The sequence below is a fragment of the Dendropsophus ebraccatus genome, chromosome 9 (genome assembly GCF_027789765.1).
Source record: "Dendropsophus ebraccatus isolate aDenEbr1 chromosome 9, aDenEbr1.pat, whole genome shotgun sequence".
Lineage (NCBI taxonomy): Eukaryota > Metazoa > Chordata > Amphibia > Anura > Hylidae > Dendropsophus > Dendropsophus ebraccatus.
The window spans coordinates 92,034,240-92,056,243 of NC_091462.1; the positions used below are offsets into that span (position 1 = coordinate 92,034,240).

Below are 22,004 nucleotides of genomic sequence, written 5' to 3' on the forward strand. Positions count from 1 at the left end.
GCCAATCACTGGCCAGGACCGCTGCGGCCAGTGATTGGCTGAGCAGGATGTCAGTTAAGACAGGCCGCTCTGAAGCTGCAGCGCGCGGGACCCGGGGAGAAGCAGAGTGCAGGAGGAGCCCTGGACCATGGATAGGTAATGTATGCAGTTTAAGCAAGGGCTGCGAGGACATCGGTAACGATGTCCATGCAGCCCTTGTTAAGCTATTATCGGGCCGTGTAATAGGCCCAGTAAACGAGCGCCGATCTAGCAGATTGGCGCTCATTTACAGTTATTATCGGACCATGTAATAGTACCCTAAGGGTATAAACACACACACCGTATACGCAGCGTATTTACTGCTGCAATACGCAGCAAATACGCAACAAATACACAGCAGATTAGATCTAAATAACTGAACACAGCATCAAATCTGCTGCAGATCTGCTGCGTATACGGTGTGTGTGTGTTTGTACCCTAAGACTGATTCAGGATATACTGCCTATGTTCACTCTTCCTTGAAGGAACTGATGTTAAAGTGTCCCTTGAATTTGAAACAAAGAAGGGAAAAAAAAAGGGGGGGGGGGGTTAGAGACCTTTACCAATCACTGGAACTCTATGTGCAACCATACTGGGCCTATGGCTGGTGGAACTATAAACAGTGGCGGTTCATCCCATCAATTTAGCACAAATGAGATCTTACAATGATGTAACAGTTTCTCAACCAGCTTCCTCACCAAGGACCGAGCTCAGATAGATCGGGTCAGTAATACATTAAATCACTGTGAGTGTCATAACCTGTTCATCGAGCTTTCATACAAGGCAATTTGGTCAATTAATAGAAAATATGACCCCTTGGCCACCGCTACATAAGATAACCGAGGCTCTCCGCCTATCAAGCCAGGGACCTTGCAGACCGTGTCATTAGTTTAAGACAGCTGTCACACCGCCCCCCCAGCAGCTGCTCTCCATCACTCCCAGTCTTTGTGAAGTATTCATTTATCAGGAAGAACCATTGTGCGGAGTGTGTATCCTACCGAGCCGAGATTTCATGAAGGACGAGATGAAGGTTAAGTGAATGACGGGTCCAGTACATGAATCAGAATTCATCAGGAATGTGTATCTATCATTCATGGTCTTCCTGGTGTTTATAATCACAGGTGGCATTCAATAAGCAGGTACGTTCTAATAATAAGAGCGAGGATGACGGCTCATACAGATCACTCCGCATTAACATCAGAGATTCTGCAGTGTGATCTAACCAGCGAGCTCGGTAAATATATTAGCATCTATCCTGTATCCTACAATGTAGTTAGAAATGTGTTCAGTCTGTTCTTCATCAGACTGAAAGAGCCTTGGACCATGCACAGATACATCGGCATCCCATCTAGCCGACATGCATGTGCGCTGTGACCCTAAGCATAGCGGCTTGCTTGGCTCTTCCATGACATGCATTGACTGCAAGACTGAGAGCCACAAACAAGTGCTGCCACCTCTGCATCGCTCCCTATCTGTTCACCTGGGTCTGAGACCATACTGCCCTCCACCCCCCATCAGATGAAAACCAGAGGAAAATACCCCTTTTAAAAGGATTAGCCTGGATTAGAATCATGGCTGCTTTCTTCCATAAACAGCACCTCTCTTGCCTCAGTGTGTCAGTAGTACTGTAGCCCAGTTCCATTAAAGGGAATCTGTCAGCACTCGGATCTGACCAGAGTTGCTGTTAGTGTTATATAGGTCACAGCACCTTATTCAACATGGTACCTGTAGCAGAAAATGTGTAACCTAAGTGTGAGCAAGTGTCAAAGAGGAGTCGGGGATCTCTGGCCGTGCAGTGCTCTGTAACCCCTCCTCCTTGGTTCCTCGTCCTTTTTAATAATTTTATATCGGCCTCCAGTTCCCTGCATCCTAAACTCATTAGACCACCATAGCCAGGAGGAGCGACGGACAGGCAGTGACTGAAGTAAGCTTCGCTGCACAGCATGCATGCGCCGCTCTTCCTGGCTACGTCTTGAATGAGTTTAGGACGCATGCGCCATCAGCGGCGCAGAAACTGGAGGCTGATATGAAATTATTATTCAAAAGAAGGAGGAAGGAAGAAATGTGAGAAAATGCGGCACGGCCGGAGAGTCGCAACTCCTCTCTGAGGTCACTTGGTCCCACTAAGGTTACCCCTTTTCTGCTACATGCACAGATAAGCTGCAGGTACCATGTTGAATAGGGTGCTGTGACCTACCATAACACTGTCAGCAACTCGGGTTGTGTCTGAGTGTTGAGATTTTTATAATTTTTTATATATATATATATATATATATATATATATATATATATATATATATATATATATAATATATCTTGGATAACCCCTTTAACTATGGAAGTCATCAAAAACAATGCTCCCAGGTAAAATTGTAATGATAGCTTTAGATGTGAATGAGAAAACCCAGCAGCTGAAAAGTAATACAGAGAACTCGCATCTTACATAGTGTCTGTGCCCCTTTAAGAGGGCAAATCTAAAGTGAGCGTGACAAACCGAACCACGAGACTCAACCCAAGCACTGATTACAAATGGTTAATCATTTCTTCCCTAAAGCAACATGGCTGTATATAAAAAACCCCACAAAAACATTTATTGGTGACATGCCTTAGTTGCCAGAAACCGCAGCTGTGTTCTAAATCAAACAGATTCCCTAAAGAGCCGTTTATTGCCTCAGTGAAATGAGCTGTAATGCTGACTCTGTGCAAACATTGTAAGTAAGAATGAGGGAACATTCACAAAATCAGGAGTGAAAGGAGCAGATTCAGACCTGGACCAGGGCTTCTTTCATGGCCGTCCAATTAGAGACTCGCCAAGAACATTCGAGGACGAGGTACGGATTGATGTGGCCCTTTGATTGGCCGTAGTCCGTCAATGCCTCCCACTGATTCAGTTCTTTAGAGCATCTAGGAAAGAGACAAGGAGCACAATGGTAATGGGGAGAATGAATAAGACGACAATGCGATCCTCTTACAACGTGCCTCCATGTAACACAAAGAATTACACAGCAGACCACACTCAGTAACAAGAAAGGCCTAAAGGGGTTATCCAGTGCTACAAAAACATGGCCACTTTCTTTCAGAGACAACATGACTCTAGTCTCCAGTTTAGGTGTGGTTTGTAATTAAGCTCAATTCACTTCAGCAAAACCCGCCCAAGCTGGAGACAAGAGTGGGGCTGTCTCTGGAAGAAAGTGGCCAAGTAGCACTGGATAACCGCTTTAACCCAGGCAAGCCAATGGCACAGAAGCTATATAGCTCTGCGAGCAGCACACAGGTTCACAAGTTACATCTTCACAACTCACAGGTGAAAATGTGCCAGAAGGTCCGGCAGGAGTACCGGACCTTTTGGCACAGGGAGAGGTAAGTAGTTGTTTCTTATAATTTTTCCCCTTGCCCCTGCCGGATTTTAAAATAAAAAAAATATCCAGACTTCTTCTTTAACCCTTTAGATTTACCTTTGTTAAGATAATACTATATGCCAAGTAATGAACACTAAATAATAGATATAAAAAAAGGCAAAAAAATACAACTTTATAAAAGGAGGAGAAAGCAGAGACAAATTTCACACTTACCGAATCCAATGATCCTCCCACAACTGATATTCAGGAAAAACAGCAGGAGACGCGTTACTTCTTTCATGTTCTTTTTTGGCTTTTTCCATTGCTTTTTCATATGTTTCTTGAGCCTAAAAGAACAAAAGCTCAAAAGAATCAATAGCTTTTCATCTACAGGATCTGTACGTGCATATTCTGCACCCGGAGATGGATCAATATGTTCACACATCCACAGACACGTGGAGAACAGAACTGGATCAGGCCTTCAAAATTTTAGAGTTGTCAAAAGGAACCCTTTGTGTTATTAAAGGGACCTGGTCTCATAAGACACAGGGGGAAATCAATGAAAAATTCTAACTGCCGCGTCTTACGTCTATGGAGGCATTGGGTTAAGGTTAAACCAAGCAGGTGAGTATTAAAAAAAAAAAAAAAAAAAAAAAAAAAAAGAAGAGATTTGTTCAGTCTATCTTTTTCAGACCTATAGGCCAAAAGTGTCTTTTTAAGTAAAAGTTAACCCTGTAACCACCAGAATGGGGTTTGTATGGATCGGCAAACGGGAGGCGCTCAATATCGCTCAAAAAGAGACTTACAGGGATCACTCCTTTTCTTGTAGATAAGGTGACATGGTGTCTGGAGGATGCAGAGATTTCTATCAGGACATCAGTGAACAGCGTAAAATATTGTACCTGTTCAAAAAATCCATGCTGTTCATATGCAATGGCCGTAGCGGTCTCTGGGAACTTGCAACGCTTCTGCCACAAACCGGCCCACATGTCTTCTTCTTGGAGAAGGGAATATAATTCTGCAAGGGAATCTAAAATCTCCTGAAAGAGACAGAGACGCCAGGTAAACACATTGGATCATCATTGCTTAGGTGTTTTTCTTATCAACTTAAAATAACGGATTACAGGCAGCTGCCAATCTTTCTGAGACCCCCTGGCAGATACTGATCCTATCCTATGAAAAGGAGAAACATTTTAATTTTGGGAAAACCCCTTTAAAAAGGGGTTCTACACCTTGTTCTGCTTTAGCTCTTAGTATCACATGGAGCGATAAATCGGCTGAATCAGGCCGATTTGGCCGCTTATCACTCCATGTCGTAATGAGAACGAGCAGCCGATGAAAGAGTCATCGGCTTATCGTTTCTTCAGGTCGTGACCTAAAATCACCGGGTGCGCATCGCTACGTGTAATAGCGATGTGCGGCCGATGGCTGGTGATTGTAGTATAAAATAAAATATTTACATTCTTGGGTGTCCTCCAGCCTTCCCCGGTCTCTGCAGATACAGCTCTACCTTCTAGTCCGGTCTCTGCAATGACAGGCCGCTCAACCAATCACTGACCCAGACAGGATTGCAGCCAGTGATTGGCTGAGCGGCCTGTCAGTGCAGTGACCGGGAACAGAAGGTAGAGTTGTAGCTGCCGAGACCGGGGAAGGCCGGAGGACAGCAGGGAATGTGCTAAGGTAAGTAAATAATTTATTACTTTACAGTAGGTAATGATGTCTGTGCAGTCCTTGCTGTGCAATAGTCGACCAGTGTAATTACTCGGTAAACAAGCGCCGATCTAGCAGACCGGTGCTCATTTACACTTTATGATTGGGAAACTAAAGTAAAGGCCCTATAACACGAAATGATTATCAGCCAAATCGGCCGATAATCATCTTGTGTAATAGAAGGTAACGATCAGCCGACATTGACAATGTCGGCTGATCGTTGCAGTCATTTGCCTTTCAACATGGTGAAAGATAAACGACTAATATAGTAACTATCTATTTGCTATGGGCTGCCCGGACGATCTAGTGATCACCCGGGCAAGACCTCACCCCCACCCCCACAGCATGTAATAGCGGCGGCAGTGGGCGGGGACAGCGCTGACAAAGCTTGTTTGGTCCTTTCAGTCGCCCTGTGTAATAGGGGCTTAAGATGATCTCTCTGGAATGAATAGATAAGGTACAGTAGATATTGTATGGCCTTTGACTGTACTTAGTGTATTTCCAACACATACTATGCCGATGAGTCCAAAAGATGGAAGCAGACATCTTTCTCTGTGAATTTTGCCCAGATAAAGAGCAAAGCCAGGCGCAGAAAAGACCTGCAACCCATGCTATGACCTTCGCCGGGCAGGAGCGGCTCATCCTCCTCTAGCTGGCACTGTCTCCTGCAGTGTACGCCAGTGTTTACTGCTCACTATTATCAGCTTTTAATGGGCTGCTTTTGTGGCTTCCGATTTCGGCATGATAAGCCAGCAGATTTTCCTGGCCCCCTCCTGCATTAGTATCAGAATCTAGTGGCTCTGTATTAATTGTCCTTAAGAGCAGATTTTTTTTGGGGGGTCAGACTTTATTATTTCAACATCTCTGTCTACAGGAAAGGGCAGAAAAATAACTGAGCAAAGGGAAAAATCGAATCAGGTTATAATGGTTGGGGATCCGTGTTCATACTGCATTTGGCACGGAAAACAAAGAACATGGAACATTATCAGCACAGTAAAAGATTATTACTTTCCTCCTGTCTGCTGGCCAGAATCGATAAAAATACCTTCTCCAAAAGTGCTGAGGCAGAAGGAATGACACTTACTTGCTGGGGTGGGGTGATGCTTTCTTGTTCATAGAATTCGGTCGTCTGCTTGGGTTTGATCTGGAGACTGAGACCTTTCTCGAATGCCTGATGCTCCAGCATGAGCGTGGAGCGGAACCACAGATTGTGCGTCTTTCCCAGGTACTTGAGTACACAAGGCCTGATGGGGATTGGAGGGACGCACTGAGACATGGCCTCCACAAAGCAGTTCAAGGCACTCGGCTGACAATCTCTTTGCACTTGGTGGCTCCCGCTGCACAGGAATGGGCTAATTTCCCCAGCCAGTGCCTGGGAACAAAAAGAAATCGCAATGATTGCAAGCTCCAATGAAGCGGGATCTCCAGAGCACCTGTACCAGTACATAACTCATATGAATGATATGAAGGAGGCCTGGGGAATAAGAAACTGCAGTACACAACACACTACATCTATCATCACAATGTACCCTAACAATTAACATAGGCTCTATTATAATTAGAGAATAAGACACACAAGGCAATGGATCTGACATGGAGGAGCAACAGCAGCGGGTTCTCAGGTCTGCATAGAAAAGCTCAGACAGACATTTTTGGCCAATACCTTCTATAGAACAACGATATTAACTAATAAGGTGAAAAATACTTAAGTGAATGTATGTTTCTAAAAACACATTTACAGCCTCACACGCAAATCATCATCTTCTATTAGGGTGCTTTCACACACACTGCTGCGTTTAGTTAGATAGATGAAATCCGCTGGCAATACGGCGTGTGTGAAGCTACCCTTAGGGTGCGTTCACATGTACAAGATCTGCATCAGATTTGATGGCCCAGAATTGATTTGCTTTGAATTTGCAGCTTTAAATCTGCGCCATCAAATCTGCTGCAGATCCTGTACGTGTGAACGCACCCTAAGGCTATGTTCACACAACATATCTTTTCATAAAAGTACGTCTGTTGTTGAAATTGGCAACAACGGCCGTACTTTTTACGAAAAGATACGTTGCTTAGTCTTCTATGGGATCCCAGCTGGAGCGTTTACACATAGTATACGCTCCGGCCGTGATCCCTAGCGGCGCCACAAACAACTGACACGTAAATAACGGCAGCAGAAAAATCATGTCAGTGCACACTATGGAGCAAGCGGATCCAGCTGCTTGCTCAATACTGTGCAGTGAAGAGTTCTGATGCAGGCACGCACAGATAAGCCCGCATCAGAACACTGTGGCCCGAAAGATCAGAAAGACTGCAGTACAGGCCGGGTTGATCTTTTCAGAGACCAGTCGGGTCACGGAATGGACGGTCTCTTACGCTATGTGAACATAGCCTTAAGCTGTAAGTGTAAAATACATGTATTAGTTCAGAGGCTGATATCTGGCATTACGCTGACCATTCACAATAGAGAAGTGTTGGGCAAACATGACAACCATCTAATGCGAATGGTGGTCTCCTGACTACTGCAGATTTGATGGACTGGGCAGTGAGATTTCGATGTCCAATCCCTTTGTCCTTGGGAAGATAAGCCACATATAGGGTGACTGGGAGAGATAGACATCTTGTGTTAACAGCAGCAGTTAAGCACTTAGTGTAATCTCTTCTTTGCACCTTAAGAAGCCAGTGCATCAGTAACCCTTTCTCCCTCCACTGGTTTACAAGTCTTGGGCTTGTAAACCACCTCCCAGCACAGTGCAGCCCGTTCTGACCAGTGCACTTTTTCCAGAACTATATGATGGTACAGTAGTTAGGAGTTAGACAGTTAGTCTGTCCTTGACTGTGATTGGCCAAAGAAGTAAAAATAAATATTTGAAGAAAAAAGATTAATGTATGTGCACAATACTGGTAAACAGCCGAGCTTTGGTCTTTCCGCCTGAAACAGAGAGAATGAGAAATAGCTGTGCACCATGGAGAGGACTCTCTAAAGCTCAGTAACTGCGGTGAGAGCACTAGAAACCACCTTGTCACCATTCTGAAGGGTTATTGTAACAAAACCACGGAGGTTTATTAAAAAAATGCATGGTTGTCAATTCAGGTGGAGATTAAGCCATAACACCCTACTCCTTGTCGTCCAACTGAACCAAATTTAGATTGGCATATGCTTCCATGGTATCACAGCCATGTGATGTCTAAAGTCTGCAAATGCATTGGGCACACAGATGCAAGACGGCCCAGAATTTCACAAGGTCAGCAGCAAAGATTTAAATTTTTTTTTTTTTCATTTGGTCTCACCAAACGCTCTCTCCCTTTTCAGGTAACTTCTGAATAAGGTAGTTCTCTACAATATGATAACTCAATTAAAGGGCACCCTACGACGTCATATTATTTCAAGACATACAGATAAAAACCCTGAATGACACACACCAGCTCAGATCCTATTTCATTCAGATTGAGATGAAATCAGTATTTTTTCACCTTTTTTTTTTTTTTTAGAACAGAGAATGCCTGTCAGTTTTGTTACATTATTCTGCCTCCTAGTGGCCGAACACATTCCTCGCTGCCAACAAAAAAACATCCTACAACACTAACTTACATGTTGTTGCCGGTCAGAAAGTATTTTCCACAATCTTGGGAAAAGCTGAATCCAAATCTTCTCGGCCAAGGGGGTTGAGATGTGACACAGCTGGACAAAGGCGATCAAGAGGGCCCCGGTCTGGAGGGAACACAATCACAGATGGGCATTGTGGTTTCATCTAGACTATTCCGATTGTACAGGGCCGTCACAATGACAGCAGATCAGCAGCACTCACCTTCACTTCCCGTAGAGAGTCCAGAAATTTGTCATGTCTGTTGGTTAACATATGGAGCTGATTCCCTATGTCCTTCTCTGACTGCTCTTTAGTTTTCGGATTGGTGCTTTGGTCCCCTGGTGCAAGCTCAATATCAATTTCAACATCCTGAATACAGAAAAGATCATATTAACAGTTTTTAACAAACATTTATTTACCTATCTATCTATCAATCCATCTATATATATAGGCTTGAAAAAGATGGCGGAGGCTATCGAAACGTCGGGTCTGCACATGCCGCATTATTTTTAACACTTTGGAATTGTTTTGATTATGGAATAAATCACAAGTAATCTTTGAGTGCTGCGGTACTATTCGTGTGACTATCTATCCATCTATCTATATAGCTTCAACCTAAAAAAAAAACCTGGTGCCGTACAATCAAACGCTATGCATAATGCATCATTTGCAAAGAATATTATGAAAGCTAATCTGACTCACATCCAATACACTTAAAGGGATTTAGCCAAGTGATAAGGAATAAATGTATCATTGGGGGGCTGTCTGATCACTCGGACCTCTAGTGATATCCAGAATGTATATCTTCTATCTGAATGGACATGTAGCCACATACTTCTGCCTACTGGGATCAGTCACACCCTGAGCAATCATGGATGTAACCCCTGTCCTCAGGAGAAGTGACTGGTATTGTTGGTGGACACCCTCAAGTTACTTCTGTGCTGATACGGTAAGTAGATCCTCATACTCCATAGCTGCAGTCTGCAAAAGGCACTGAGAAATACACAGCTCCATTATTGTGTGCCAGGGGTTGCACAGACATCCCTAACTGTGCACAAGCAACCCTTGTTTCATAGGGGTATTTAGGTGTGTAAAGACAATAATAAAGATGTTGCTTAACTGCCACACTCCCCCGGTGTTGTCCTGGTTTGTTTCTGTGTTCCCCCGCTCTCATCGCAGCCACTTCCAAACAGTCTCTGCAGTGACAGCCCGCTCAGCCAATTACTGATGGAGGCAGGACAGTGATTGGCTGAGCAGGCTACTACGGGGAAGGGTTTGGAAGGGTCAGTGGCAGCTACGGTGAGGGGGGAACACAGAAACAAGCCAGGAGGACACCAGGAGAACAAGGACAGATAAACAACATCTTTATTATTTTCTATGCCCTTACATCAGCCGTCAGTGGCAGATCAGCTTTTACACGGACAGAGATGAGCAGCTGGCGACCGATAATTTTTAAACATGTTGAAAGACAACGGTCAACTGATAAGCGAATTGCACACTCCCCAGCTGATTGTAGTCTTTATTACACAGGCCATATCTGCCCGAATCGGCCTGATGAAGCAGATAATCCCTCCGTGTAATAGGGTTCAAGGGGCCCTATTCCACAGGACGATTATCGTTCACATTATCATTAACAATAAACGATCTCAAAAGGACCGCTATTGTGAACGACCTGAAATCGTTCACCCATTTACACGTAATGATGATAGTTACTTATGATCATTCTTGTGGTCGTCTTGCTGTCGCTACTGCGTTCACCGGTACTGCGAACGACATTTTATTCCATGCGAACGAGCAACGATAAAAATAGATCCAGGACTCATTAAGCGATCAACGATTTCTCGTTCGTTGTTTAATCGCTAACTGCTGACATTCAACCAATTATCGCTTTGTTCCAAACGAATTAACGATTATCCAAATGATAATCGTCCCGTGGAACAGGGCCCTTAGTCTCTTTGGTTTCAGTAGTGACAACAAAGGGTCCCCTGATTTCCAGTACTTTCTATAATCACTATAGGGGACATTTATTAAGACCAGCGTCCTCATACCTCTCCCAAAACAATAGAAAATATGAAGAATTTGGTGGAAATTCTAATTCTTCTCTATCATGTTATCACATTTTTTGGCAGTTTTCCTCCGGCTCTCACAGCTTCACTCCCGATGTAGAGGAAACCTGCTAACAGGTATTTTAGCAATTTGCAATAAATGCATTTTCCCCACTACCTAGTGAAGAGGTTAACTGCAGAGTGCATCTACCCTTTAAGATCTTACTGCTGAACATACAGAGGGTTTAGTCTCTCCGCTATCTGGTATTTCTTGTATTCCGGGAAAATTGAGGTTTTGATAGATCTGCTTTCACGCGAGGAACAATGGAACAACTGTTAGGAAAAGTCTCGCCGAGACGCCAGAGGAACAAAAGTTATAGAAGGAGCTTGTAAAAGCGATCTGGTCCCATGAGAAACCTGAAGCATATTTGAACAGTATACATTTAATTCCAATGACTGCGGCGCTTCTATAACCAAACCGCGGCTCTTATAAACCCCAGCTCTAAAGGATATTTGAATTCCTCAAAAAAAAAAAAAAAAAAAAACAATACCTCTTCCTTGGATTCGCTGTTCTCTCTCTCCCTTGGCTCCTGCTTGACGTGGGTTACCATAGCGAATGCTGCCCGATCGTGACTGTCTGCTAGATTGATGACATTAGTGATAGATGGGAGCATGGCGCCCTGGCAGCTTGTGCCAATTGTAGTGTTCTTCTCGCAGACGGCCAGCAGGAGCTGCACGGATCAAAGTCAGGGGGTTCAAAGTGTTAATAGGATGAGGGCTTATCTTCACGGAACAAGCCATGTACAAAATAGGGAGAAGGTGAAAAAGAGCACTGCTTAATCAGACAGGGCCGAGATGATCGAAAACACGAGAAACAAATGCAAAATGTTATCTAGCCCTTCCTTCTCTGCTCCTGGGAGCCGGGGGAAGTTTATAAAATTGAGCGTTTTCTATGTGGATTAATGTAAGAATGTTAGGGGAGATTTATCAAACATGGTGTAAAGTAAAACTGGCTCAGTTGCCCCTAGCAACCAATCAGATTCCACCTTTCATTTTCCAAAGAGTCTGTGAGGAATAAAAGATGGAATCTGATTGGTTGCTAGGGGCAACTGAACCAGTTTCACTTTACACCATGTTTGATAAATCTCCCCCGTAATGTCTATTGTCGCGGCAATTAGAAACTTGCTTAGGAACACAGCTCAAATCATAGCAAAGTATCTTCATATGCATAGAGGGGAAGGAGGGGTGTCTGCTAAATTACTTAAGACAATGGAGGGGTCAAGGATACAGATTTAAAACAAATCAATGCAATGAATGTATGCTGATGGCAATGGGTGCACTGTCAAACTATCATGTCAATTGAGGATACCTACCATTACACCTTAGACTTTAGTCAGCCATACCCGCCGCTTGTGGTGGGTCCAACCATCAGTATAGGATATATAGGGCTCTCATGACTAATCACTGACCGATTATGTTGGTGGAGATGGAAAGTCATTGTCCAACCCCTTTGTTCTATGAGAGATAAGCTGCAGCTTAACCCTCCCCACAGAGAACTCAGGAACGCTCGGCCGTTTATGTGTATGGACATGATGGGAGAGATAACAGATGGCTGAACGATCGGACATAGGTTAATGAAGGTGTATGGCCACCTCAACTCCTATCAGGCACCCTGTGCCAAAGCTTCTCATGTTGTGGTCTGCACTGTGTAACAGGTTGCCCAAAACGGGTACCTCTTGCATGGTTTCCCCACCATTAACACTTATCCCCTATTCACAGTATAAATAATCACTAGGGGTCCCAACAGCAGAGATTGCCAAACCGTAAGGTTTCTAGCACTGCAGTTAGAATAGAGTGGTGGTCAGGTATGAGCGCCGACTCTTCATTAACTGTCTATGGAGTACAGTGCTTAGCTATGATCAGCAGTGGTCACCCTGATCTCACAGCGATCCCAATGGTTGGACCACCCTCACAACCTCATTTCCTATTCTGTGAATAAGGGATAAGTGTTACAAGCACCTAAGGTCTATTTTTTCCCCCTAGAGTATTGTGGTTCAGTGCCCCAGCTTACCTCTATACACTGTTTAATCCAGAAATGATTTCCCATTGCTTCCCAGTTCTGAGAACAAGTGACATAGAGCAGTCGATCGTACACACGGCGCTTCATGGAGGTGTCAAAGGCCTCAAAGAATTTAGCTCGAATGTGCGGCTGAGAGCAACGCAGTCCAGACAGGAAAGCGGGTTCCAGCTTGGCAGTAAGTTCACTCCCAGAGAGGTTCTCATCCCTGCAACAGGTAATGCAGAATCTATAGATCTGACACTAACAGCACAATATAAAGACCTGTGGTCAGGAAAGGGGAACAGCAGATAAATCATATTCAGGGGTTCTCCTGTACTGTATAAATAATGGACAAGGCATATTCCCATCCTGATATATTACATGTAGGGTTTTGATTCATCGGCAGTGTGTGTTCACTGTACATAGCAACGTTCCCTAACATGTGGATCTGCTGCAAAACCACGACTCCAAGAAAGAGAGAGGAATATGCCCATTAAACGGTGGAGCTCCACATACAATGGGCGACTATTTCCCACTAAGACTAAATCGTTTCTACATTTTCAGATTTTTTTCACAAATAGAATAGATGTTTGTTAAAGGGGTATTCCAGAAAAAAAAACAAAAAAAACTTTTCCCCTACAGGATAGGGGAAAAGTAGCAGATCATGGGGGGTTCCAACCTCTGAACCCCCTGGCAATTTCCGTATCGGGCCCTGGCTTCTGTATAATGAATACAGCCACAGGTCGGTGCGTGACTGGCAACTCTATTCATTCCTATGGAGCGACTGAATGAGCACTGTACTCGGCTCTTTCTGTTGGCTCCATATGAATGAACAGAGCTGCTGGTCACGTGCCGACCCGTGGCTGTATTCATTACACAGAAGCCAGGGCCTAATACAGAGATCAGCAAAGGGTGCAGAGGTTGGACTCTGCCCTCGCAGACTACCACTTTTTCCCTAGTCTGTGGATAGGGGGGAACTTAAATTTTCCTGGAGTACCCCTTTAATGTGATAATATACATCTATAATTTCACATACCTGTACACATAGTTGACAAGTTCCAAAAACTGGGCATTTAACTCCAGGTCCTCTGGAAAGCGCTTTTCTATGTAGGTCATCATCTTCACCAGCAAAATGGATTTTTCTCGCAGAGTGGGAGTCTGCATGATAAGTAAAGTTACAGCATCTAATACATAGAATACAGTGGTACCTTGGTTTAAGAGTAACTTGGTTTAAGAGTGTTTTGGTTTAAGAGCTCACAGTTTTTAAAAATTGTGACTTGGTTTAAGAGCATTGCTTTGGTTTAAGAGCTCCCTGTAATGGGTGGGAGCGCGAGTGGAAGAGGGGTATGGTCTGCATAGCCGGGTCAACAGGAAGTCTCCCTCACCTTCCAGAGGATAGGACTGTAGAGGTAAATTCACACTGTTCACACTGAGTAAATCAGGCGGAATTCTGTGTCGGAACTGTCTGCTGCAAAGTGGTGGTAGCGGAGGTGGGCAAGCTGTCCCATAAACAGGCTATGGCACACTGAGGCAGGCGGCGTTCCGGCACGGAATTCTGCCTGATTTACTCAGTGTGAACATACCCTAAGAAATCAGCAAGAAGGCAAATAATGAACATGTCAACTCACCCCTCCTCAGGGGTCCCGTTCACCACAGCTTAAGTCCTGTAGCTCTGCTAGTAGCAATGTTACAACTCCAGCTGAGTGACTGCCCACTCAGCCAATCAGTGACTGGGTTGGGACACCTCCTCAGTCACTGATTGGCTGAGCTGGCAATCGCTCAGCCAGGCCGAGACATTGCTGCTGGATGTGCAGTTGCAGATGTCAGGTTTCCAGTTGCAGATGCCAGCCAGTAGCCGACATCGGGACCCTGGAGCGTTGCAACAAAGGCATCCCCCGCCTGCCTGATGATTTTAGTCTTTGTGGGACTTCTCCTTTTAAGTTCATTCAAACATCCAGGATTTGCAGCCGCTGATTTAAAGGGGTTGCCCAGCCTAAATATTTTTCTTTCAAATAAACTGGTTTCAGAAAGTTATATAGATTTGTAATTTACTTCAATTTAAAAATCTACAGTCTTCCGGTACTTGTGTCCTGACGGAAGTGGTGTATTCTTTCAGTCTGACACAGTGCTCTCTGCTGACATCTCTGTTTGAGAAAGGGACTGTCCTGAGCAGCAGCAAATTCCCACAGAAAAACTGTTTCGGACAGAGGGCAATGTGTCAGACTGAAAAGAAAACAACAATTCCTGCAGGACATACAGCAGCTGATAAGTATGGGAAGACATGAGATTTTTAAATAGACGTAAATTACAGAATTACATAATTTCTGAAACCTGTTGATTTGAAAGGAAAAGATTTTTACTGGATAACCCTTTTGGTGTGTTATTAAAAAGGACATAGGCTACTTTATCTGCCTTTTACTGCCTATAACATAGGGATGTGTTCACACAGGACTGAATCGCTGCAGATTTATTGTGGATCTTTATTTCCTCATGAAGGGATTGGGAAAAACCATCTGCAGATCTGTAGCGTTTCAGTCCTGTGTGAACACAGCCAGAATGTCACCTTCCGTAAGGTAGCTGATTGCATTCTCTAGTACCCCCTGCAATGATCTGCTCCCCATGTTAATGCGGCCTGATGTCAGAGACAGGAGCATTGTGGGGAGAAGCTGCAGAGCTCACACAGGGCCCTAGGCAGTCACAGGTTACCATGGCAACCCCAGCCACTTGAGATTAGGAAACTGAAGATCCCTGCCATAGAATTACCTGCTTATTGGTAAATTGCAGAAAACCACCGCAGCGTCCGAGATAAGTCACTGAGAGCTTGGTTTATAGAGCATTAAATAAACTGGTAGTCTGGGAGTTGTAGTGCCATAGCGGTTTATAAAAATGAATGACGACAATAACGGAACCTCTTTATTTTCGTATCTCACCTGATTTGCCGCCATGGGGGTGTTATTTTTCAGCCACTCCTCCACTATTTTTACCACAGCCCTGAGGATCTTGGCGTCGGTGGATTTCTCGATGAGAGAAGTTAGGATATTCTGAATAAAGTTTTTCCTCATTTCCATGCTCATGACTGCCAGACGGGTTTTCACGAGATCCAAACTAAGCATCACCAGCTCGCTGGTGCCCGCTGGAGAGCAAAGAAAGAGGAGTCAGTTAAAGAAAGAATGTCAGACACCCCGCCCCGGGAGCTGGCACACTATAACGCCATCCATCACATAGGGAAGGGAAATCATTAAACAAAGCCGCAGGGAATTCCTTCTCTCCAATGTGTAGAAACCTGGCGGGGGCTGTAGATGGTGACGTGCCGGTCATTTCCTGCAGATTATTTACCTGGATTGGCTTCAGCTGTTCCGGCGGCGGCCTGTGGGTTTAGATGCTCCCTCACCATCTTCTGAAGGGAGCGCATGAAGACGGATATGAGCCGGTCTATATAGCTGGGGTTGTTACTGCAGGCCGACTTCAGAATCATCAGAGTACCTGACCAACCCAAACACAAGAGATCAGCTGTTACTTCCCACTATTTAGGGCACTTTATAAACTAAATGCCTTTTCCAGACAGAAATCTAATCCCCTGTATATTAAAAAAAAGCACTTGGCACCAAAGTATGTTTTATTATAATAGCCGACTGATTCAGCTTTGCTGTGAACACCTAATCATTTTTTTTTTTGGCTTTCTATACGAAGACACATACTGCCCAGAAACTGTGCTAACAGCGAGACGAAACACTTGATAACAAAAAGCAGATGAAGCAGAGCTGATGGGCTCATTTTATAAATCATTTAGTAACATATTTAAAGCCAATGTACCATCAGTACATTCGCTTTAAGCTTTGCACATGGATAGAACAGCGCCGTCGCAGGGAAGCCGGTGCTGTGGTCCTTTTTTCTTTTTTAAGAACCGCAGCCCAGTTGCCGTGTACTGCACCATTCTATTCCCGGGCACTGGTGAAGCACTGGAGGAGGGCTGGCCGCCCCCAGTGTGAGGAAACCCCCGCCACTCTATGATGCAGTTCCATTGATTCTAATGGAGCTGTCACAGAGAAGCGTGGGTTTCTTCCCACTGGCACGCCTTCAGTGCTTCACTCCCGTCCGGTGCCCACGAATAGAATGGTGCCGTATGCAGGAACTGGGGTGAGGTTCAAAAAAAAAAAAAAAAGGACCAAGGCACCGGCGGAGTTCTCTCCATGTGCAAAGCTTAAAGCAAATGTACTGATATTACATTCGGTTTAAGGGTCTTTGATTAAATGGCAAATCCCTGTTGGTTGCCCATACATCTCCTAGTGTAGTAGGGGTCATGGAACCAATGAGTAATAGAAATTTAAGACATCTAAGTTTAGCTTAGATCCAGCAATTAACTATTCTGCATCATTGCCCTCTGGTGTACTGATTTAAAAAACAACACATGCAATGTTTTTGATTTAGCATCTGCAAGCCGAATGGTAACTATGTGCGATTGACGGCCATGTATGAACCCAGCTTAAAGGGCCATTTCCATCTGAAGATATTCGTCCGTCTACAGTTGCAAATGAGTGCCGATCAGTGAGATGGCATAACTAACCAAGCGGTCAGGCTACACAAACGATCACTGTATAGTTCGTGCACCCATTTAAATTTATTATATATATCAGAGGAAGACCTGACATTTTTCTGCTCCTCGGCTGATCACAGAAACTTTTATGGGCCAAAGGAGCATTTCTAGCAACTGAGAATAGGCTTTAGATCCTTCTTTTATAATTACCATCTTGGAAAGAATAAAGGAATGGGCAGATATTGCCATTGCTGCTGCCTATACTGCCAATATTATCAATCGCTAAATCGTCAAGCCAGATGAAAACAGACACAGTGCCGGTGTCTGCTACAAGTAAGCAGATTACACCTCCATTGTCAGTACACAGCATATGCCTTAGCTTCTGACCTTGAAGCACTTTGCAAGCGACTGATTAAATTAAACTACAGACTTTCTAAGTGTTTTGCACAATGCACAATGACACCTGACAAGCAGGCAATTCTTTAAGTAAAATTACCCCTGTCTACAGAGATCACAAGGGAGGGCAGTGAGGGACAGCTAGCATTTACATTTTGCACAGCCTAGGTTCTTTTGTGGCATTATAGCAGCGTTACTGACAGAACCAATTCACAGCAGCAGTCAGATGCAAAGGTATTGTTGTGGAAAATAAAAAATCTCTGAAATCCCTGTTAAAGTAACCTCCCGGGGCCAAGAAAGTGAATATACCCAATCCAAGACTATTTTACGCTACTTTTTCCTTTTATATAGAAATGTACACGCTAAACTCCCCAAGTAGATGTGACCCTCGAAATAGTGCAAGTGTGCGTATGTATTATTCATAGAGCGAATAGGAAAACTTCTCTTACTAATGACTCTGAAAGCCATCGGCCTTAGAGAAGTCTACAGGACGCCTTAAGAATGTTTACAGCGTGGGATTCTGGGAAATAAGATACATCAAGCTGTGACATAATTGACCAGAGTCCGCGGGAGCATCTTCAGAGATGCCATCCTACAGACAAGGTACAAAGGCAGCCCTGGTGAGTCCGGCACTTACCAAAGAGCTGAGATGGGTTAGCGTTTGTAGCTTTCTCATAATTAGTAAGACCTTCATAGATGACTTTGCCCACAGCTGCGTACAAGCATTCGAGCTCCTCGTACTTGGAAGCAACACTTGAGGTACCTAGGACAGAATTCACAGAGAATTAGTATCACAGGGTTCATTGATTAATGACAGAGCGGTATAGAACATTCTTTTTTTCTTCTATGGGCATCATCTGGGATGACATTGTACATGTTAAACGCATCAAGGACTTTGGTTAGGATCCACTACTAGGAACAATGGAAGAGTTTGTGAGGTCAGCATACAAACCTACACCTTTGCAGATGACCTAACTCACAGATTTAACTATGTTATATCTTCCCAATTACCAAATACGTGGTCCTCAACTTAATGCCAAGAGTTAGCGATGCAATACCCACACATAGGAGGTGGCACCATCCCTAGGTTAACACACAGTCAGGAGTGCTGCTGTTCACTGTATGCTCTGCCTGATCCCGGAGAACAGCACAGTGCTCTGCCTGATCCTGGAGAACAGCAGCATGCTCTACCTGATCCTGGAGAACAGCACGGTGCTCTGCCTGATCCCGGAGAACAGCACAGTGCTCTGCCTGATCCTGGAGAACAGCAGCATGCTCTACCTGATCCTGGAGAACAGCACGGTGCTCTGCCTGATCCTGGAGAACAGCACGGTGCTCTGCCTGATCCTGGAGAACAGCACGGTGCTCTGCCTGATCCTGGAGAACAGCACGGTGCTCTGCCTGATCCTGGAGAACAGCACGGTGCTCTGCCTGATCCTGGAGAACAGCACGGTGCTCTGCCTGATCCTGGAGAACAGCACGGTGCTCTGCCTGATCCTGGAGAACAGCACGGTGCTCTGCCTGATCCTGGAGAACAGCAGCATGCTCTACCTGATCCTGGAGAACAGCACGGTGCTCTGCCTGATCCTGGAGAACAGGACGGTGCTCTGCCTGATCCTGGAGAACAGGACGGTGCTCTGCCTGATCCTGGAGAACAGGACGGTGCTCTGCCTGATCCTGGAGAACAGGACGGTGCTCTGCCTGATCCTGGAGAACAGCACAGTGCTCTGCCTGATCCTGGAGAGTAGCATCGTGCTCTGCCTGATCCTGGAGAGTAGCATCGTGCTCTGCCTGATCCTGAAGAACAGCAGTATGCACTGCCTGATCCTGGGGAACAGCACAGTGCTCTGCCTGATCCTAGAGAGTAGCATGGAGCTCTGCCTGATCCTGGAGAACAGCATCGTGCTCTGCCTGATCCTGGAGAACCGCACAGTGCTCTTCCTGATCCTAGAGAACCGCACAGTGCTCTTCCTGATCCTGGAGAATAGCACAGTGCTCTTTCTGATCCTGGAGAATAGCACAGTGCTCTTCCTGATCCTGGAGAGTAGCATCGTGCTCTGCCTGATCCTGGAGAACAGCACAGTGCTCTGCCTGATCCTAGAGAGTAGCATGGAGCTCTGCCTGATCCTGGAGAACAGCATCGTGCTCTGCCTGATCCTGGAGAACCGCACAGTGCTCTTCCTGATCCTAGAGAACCGCACAGTGCTCTTCCTGATCCTGGAGAATAGCACAGTGCTCTTCCTGATCCTGGAGAGTAGCATCGTGCTCTGCCTGATCCTGGAGAACCGCACAGTAATCTTCCTGATCCTGGAGAACAGCAGAATGCACTGCCTGATCCTAAAGAATAGCATCATGCTCTGCCTTATCCTGGAGGATAGCTGCATGCCCTGCCTGATCCTGGAGAACAGCACAGTGCTCTGCCTGATCCTGAAAAACAGCAGTATGCTCTGCCTGATCCTGGAGAATAGCACTGTGCTCTGCCTGATCCTGGAGAACCGCACAGTACTCTTCCTGATCCTGGAGAACAGCAGAATGCACTGCCTGATCCTGAAGAATAGCATCATGCTCTGCCTTATCCTGGAGAATAGCTGCATGCCCTGCCTGATCCTGGAGAACAGCATGGTGCTCTGCCTTATCCTGGAGAATAGCTGCATGCCCTGCCTGATCCTGGAGAACAGCAGAGTGCTCTGCCTGATCCTGAAAAACAGCAGTATGCTCTGCCTGATCCTGGAGAATAGCTGCATGCTATGCCTGTGCCGGGAGAAAAGCTGCATGCTATGCCTGATCCTGGAGAACAGCAGTATGCTCTGCCTGATCCTGGAGAATAGCACTTTGCTATGCCTGAGCCGGGAGAACAGCAGTCATCTGATGGCTTCTCTCTGCTCATACTCCTGCACTATAGCAGAGGATGAGGCCCTGTGCTCCCTTTGATACAGTAGGAAGCAGGCACTGTTCACCATTATGGAGAAGGAAGGAGTGGTGTGGGTGTCACTGTTAATGTGACAACACTTCTGCTAACAATGTTACGGTGGGCAGTGCATTGGACGAAACACAATACAAAATAACAAGATATAATACAATATATCTTCTCCAATGATAGTTACCACTAGTATGTAGTTATTTTTTTCTGCTATGTATGTACTCAAGTACTCTACTGAGGAATCTATAAACCTCTGTGTCCCCATCCCTGCGGTAAGCTTCATTCCTAAATATCCTTGAGCCAAAATAGAAGAATGGCAAAGCTACAAGGAGCTGTAATTAGGGATAATGTATATCTGTAATGATCGGGGCCAGCAGTAACCTACAGCTAAAGCACATCCACAGACAAAGTGCTGCACGCTATACACTCAATCTCTCGCTCATTTAAGGTGAGTGGGGTTAATAATGTAGAACAAATGTGTGTTTTATATAGAGAGGGGAAAAAAAGGATTCAGGATGATCCGCTAAATGTGGACTGTGAGAGTGCCGGTCAATGAGATCACTGCCTATAAGAGGATTAGACACAAAGAAATGCAATCACAAAGTGAGCTGTAAAACAAAGGAGGACAATGAATTGTCTCTGAATAGGGTGCTTGTTCTCTGCCACCGAATATCATCCCCAATTCAGAACGGACAATGAGAGACTGTCTGAGTATTAAGTCATTATGGAGAATTAACCAGGCGTCTAAATGATGGTGTTCAGGACCCAGACTGATAACAGGGATCAGGCAGTATAACCTGCTACAATACAGCCTGTTGTCAGACTAAGTGACTTCATCATAACTGGAGACCTACCTGTTTGGTTTTTTTTTGGGTGGGTGGGGGGGGGGGAATGGATTTAATGATAGTTGGTGACCTATGTTGACGTGCCCATGGTGAATATAATCTAAGGTTATACTACTCTCTATGCTACTATAGCACAGAACCTAAAGGGGATGTCCCACTAAGAACAGTTATGTAGGGCAAGGAACATGTATATGTACCAGTAGCAAGACCCTTACCGTCTGAAGAATTGGGGTCCCAAGTCTTATATAGGAATGGATTGTTGATCACACATGCACAGTGTGACTCTGTTACCCCACCAGCCCATGTAGATGTGTGATGACTGCTCTTTTCCAACTGGAGACACAAGCCCTGTTCTCTAGATCACAAGGGGGTCTGGTCGCAATCATACAATTATCCCCAATGCTGTGTCTTATTGGTGGGGCAACCCCTTTAATCAAATAAGACCCAGTGGTATCAGATAACTGGTTCATAGTTAGATCAGTGGAGAAGCCATTTCACCCATAGTGTCAGCACGTAAGATGCAGGGCTATTACAGTCTCCTCGGCAGGCTATGTT

The 22,004-nt window shown here is 45.0% G+C and overlaps 1 protein-coding gene across 3 annotated transcripts in view; it reads right to left on the reverse strand.

The window, feature by feature from the left end:
• The window catches only part of TRRAP (transformation/transcription domain associated protein), a 115,042-nt gene that overhangs the window by 40,814 nt on the left and 52,224 nt on the right, over positions 1-22,004 (reverse strand). For all 3 annotated transcript variants that reach the window (XM_069983849.1, XM_069983851.1, XM_069983852.1), the window contains exons 45-56: positions 18,322-18,447; positions 16,091-16,237; positions 15,685-15,887; positions 13,791-13,912; positions 12,767-12,980; positions 11,247-11,426; positions 8,873-9,019; positions 8,656-8,775; positions 6,151-6,438; positions 4,259-4,396; positions 3,591-3,703; positions 2,787-2,922 (exon numbers count right to left, since the gene is read on the reverse strand). In XM_069983849.1, coding sequence (XP_069839950.1) covers positions 2,787-2,922; positions 3,591-3,703; positions 4,259-4,396; positions 6,151-6,438; positions 8,656-8,775; positions 8,873-9,019; positions 11,247-11,426; positions 12,767-12,980; positions 13,791-13,912; positions 15,685-15,887; positions 16,091-16,237; positions 18,322-18,447 — 1,934 coding nt within the window. The remainder of the gene's footprint in view (positions 1-2,786; positions 2,923-3,590; positions 3,704-4,258; positions 4,397-6,150; positions 6,439-8,655; positions 8,776-8,872; positions 9,020-11,246; positions 11,427-12,766; positions 12,981-13,790; positions 13,913-15,684; positions 15,888-16,090; positions 16,238-18,321; positions 18,448-22,004) is intronic.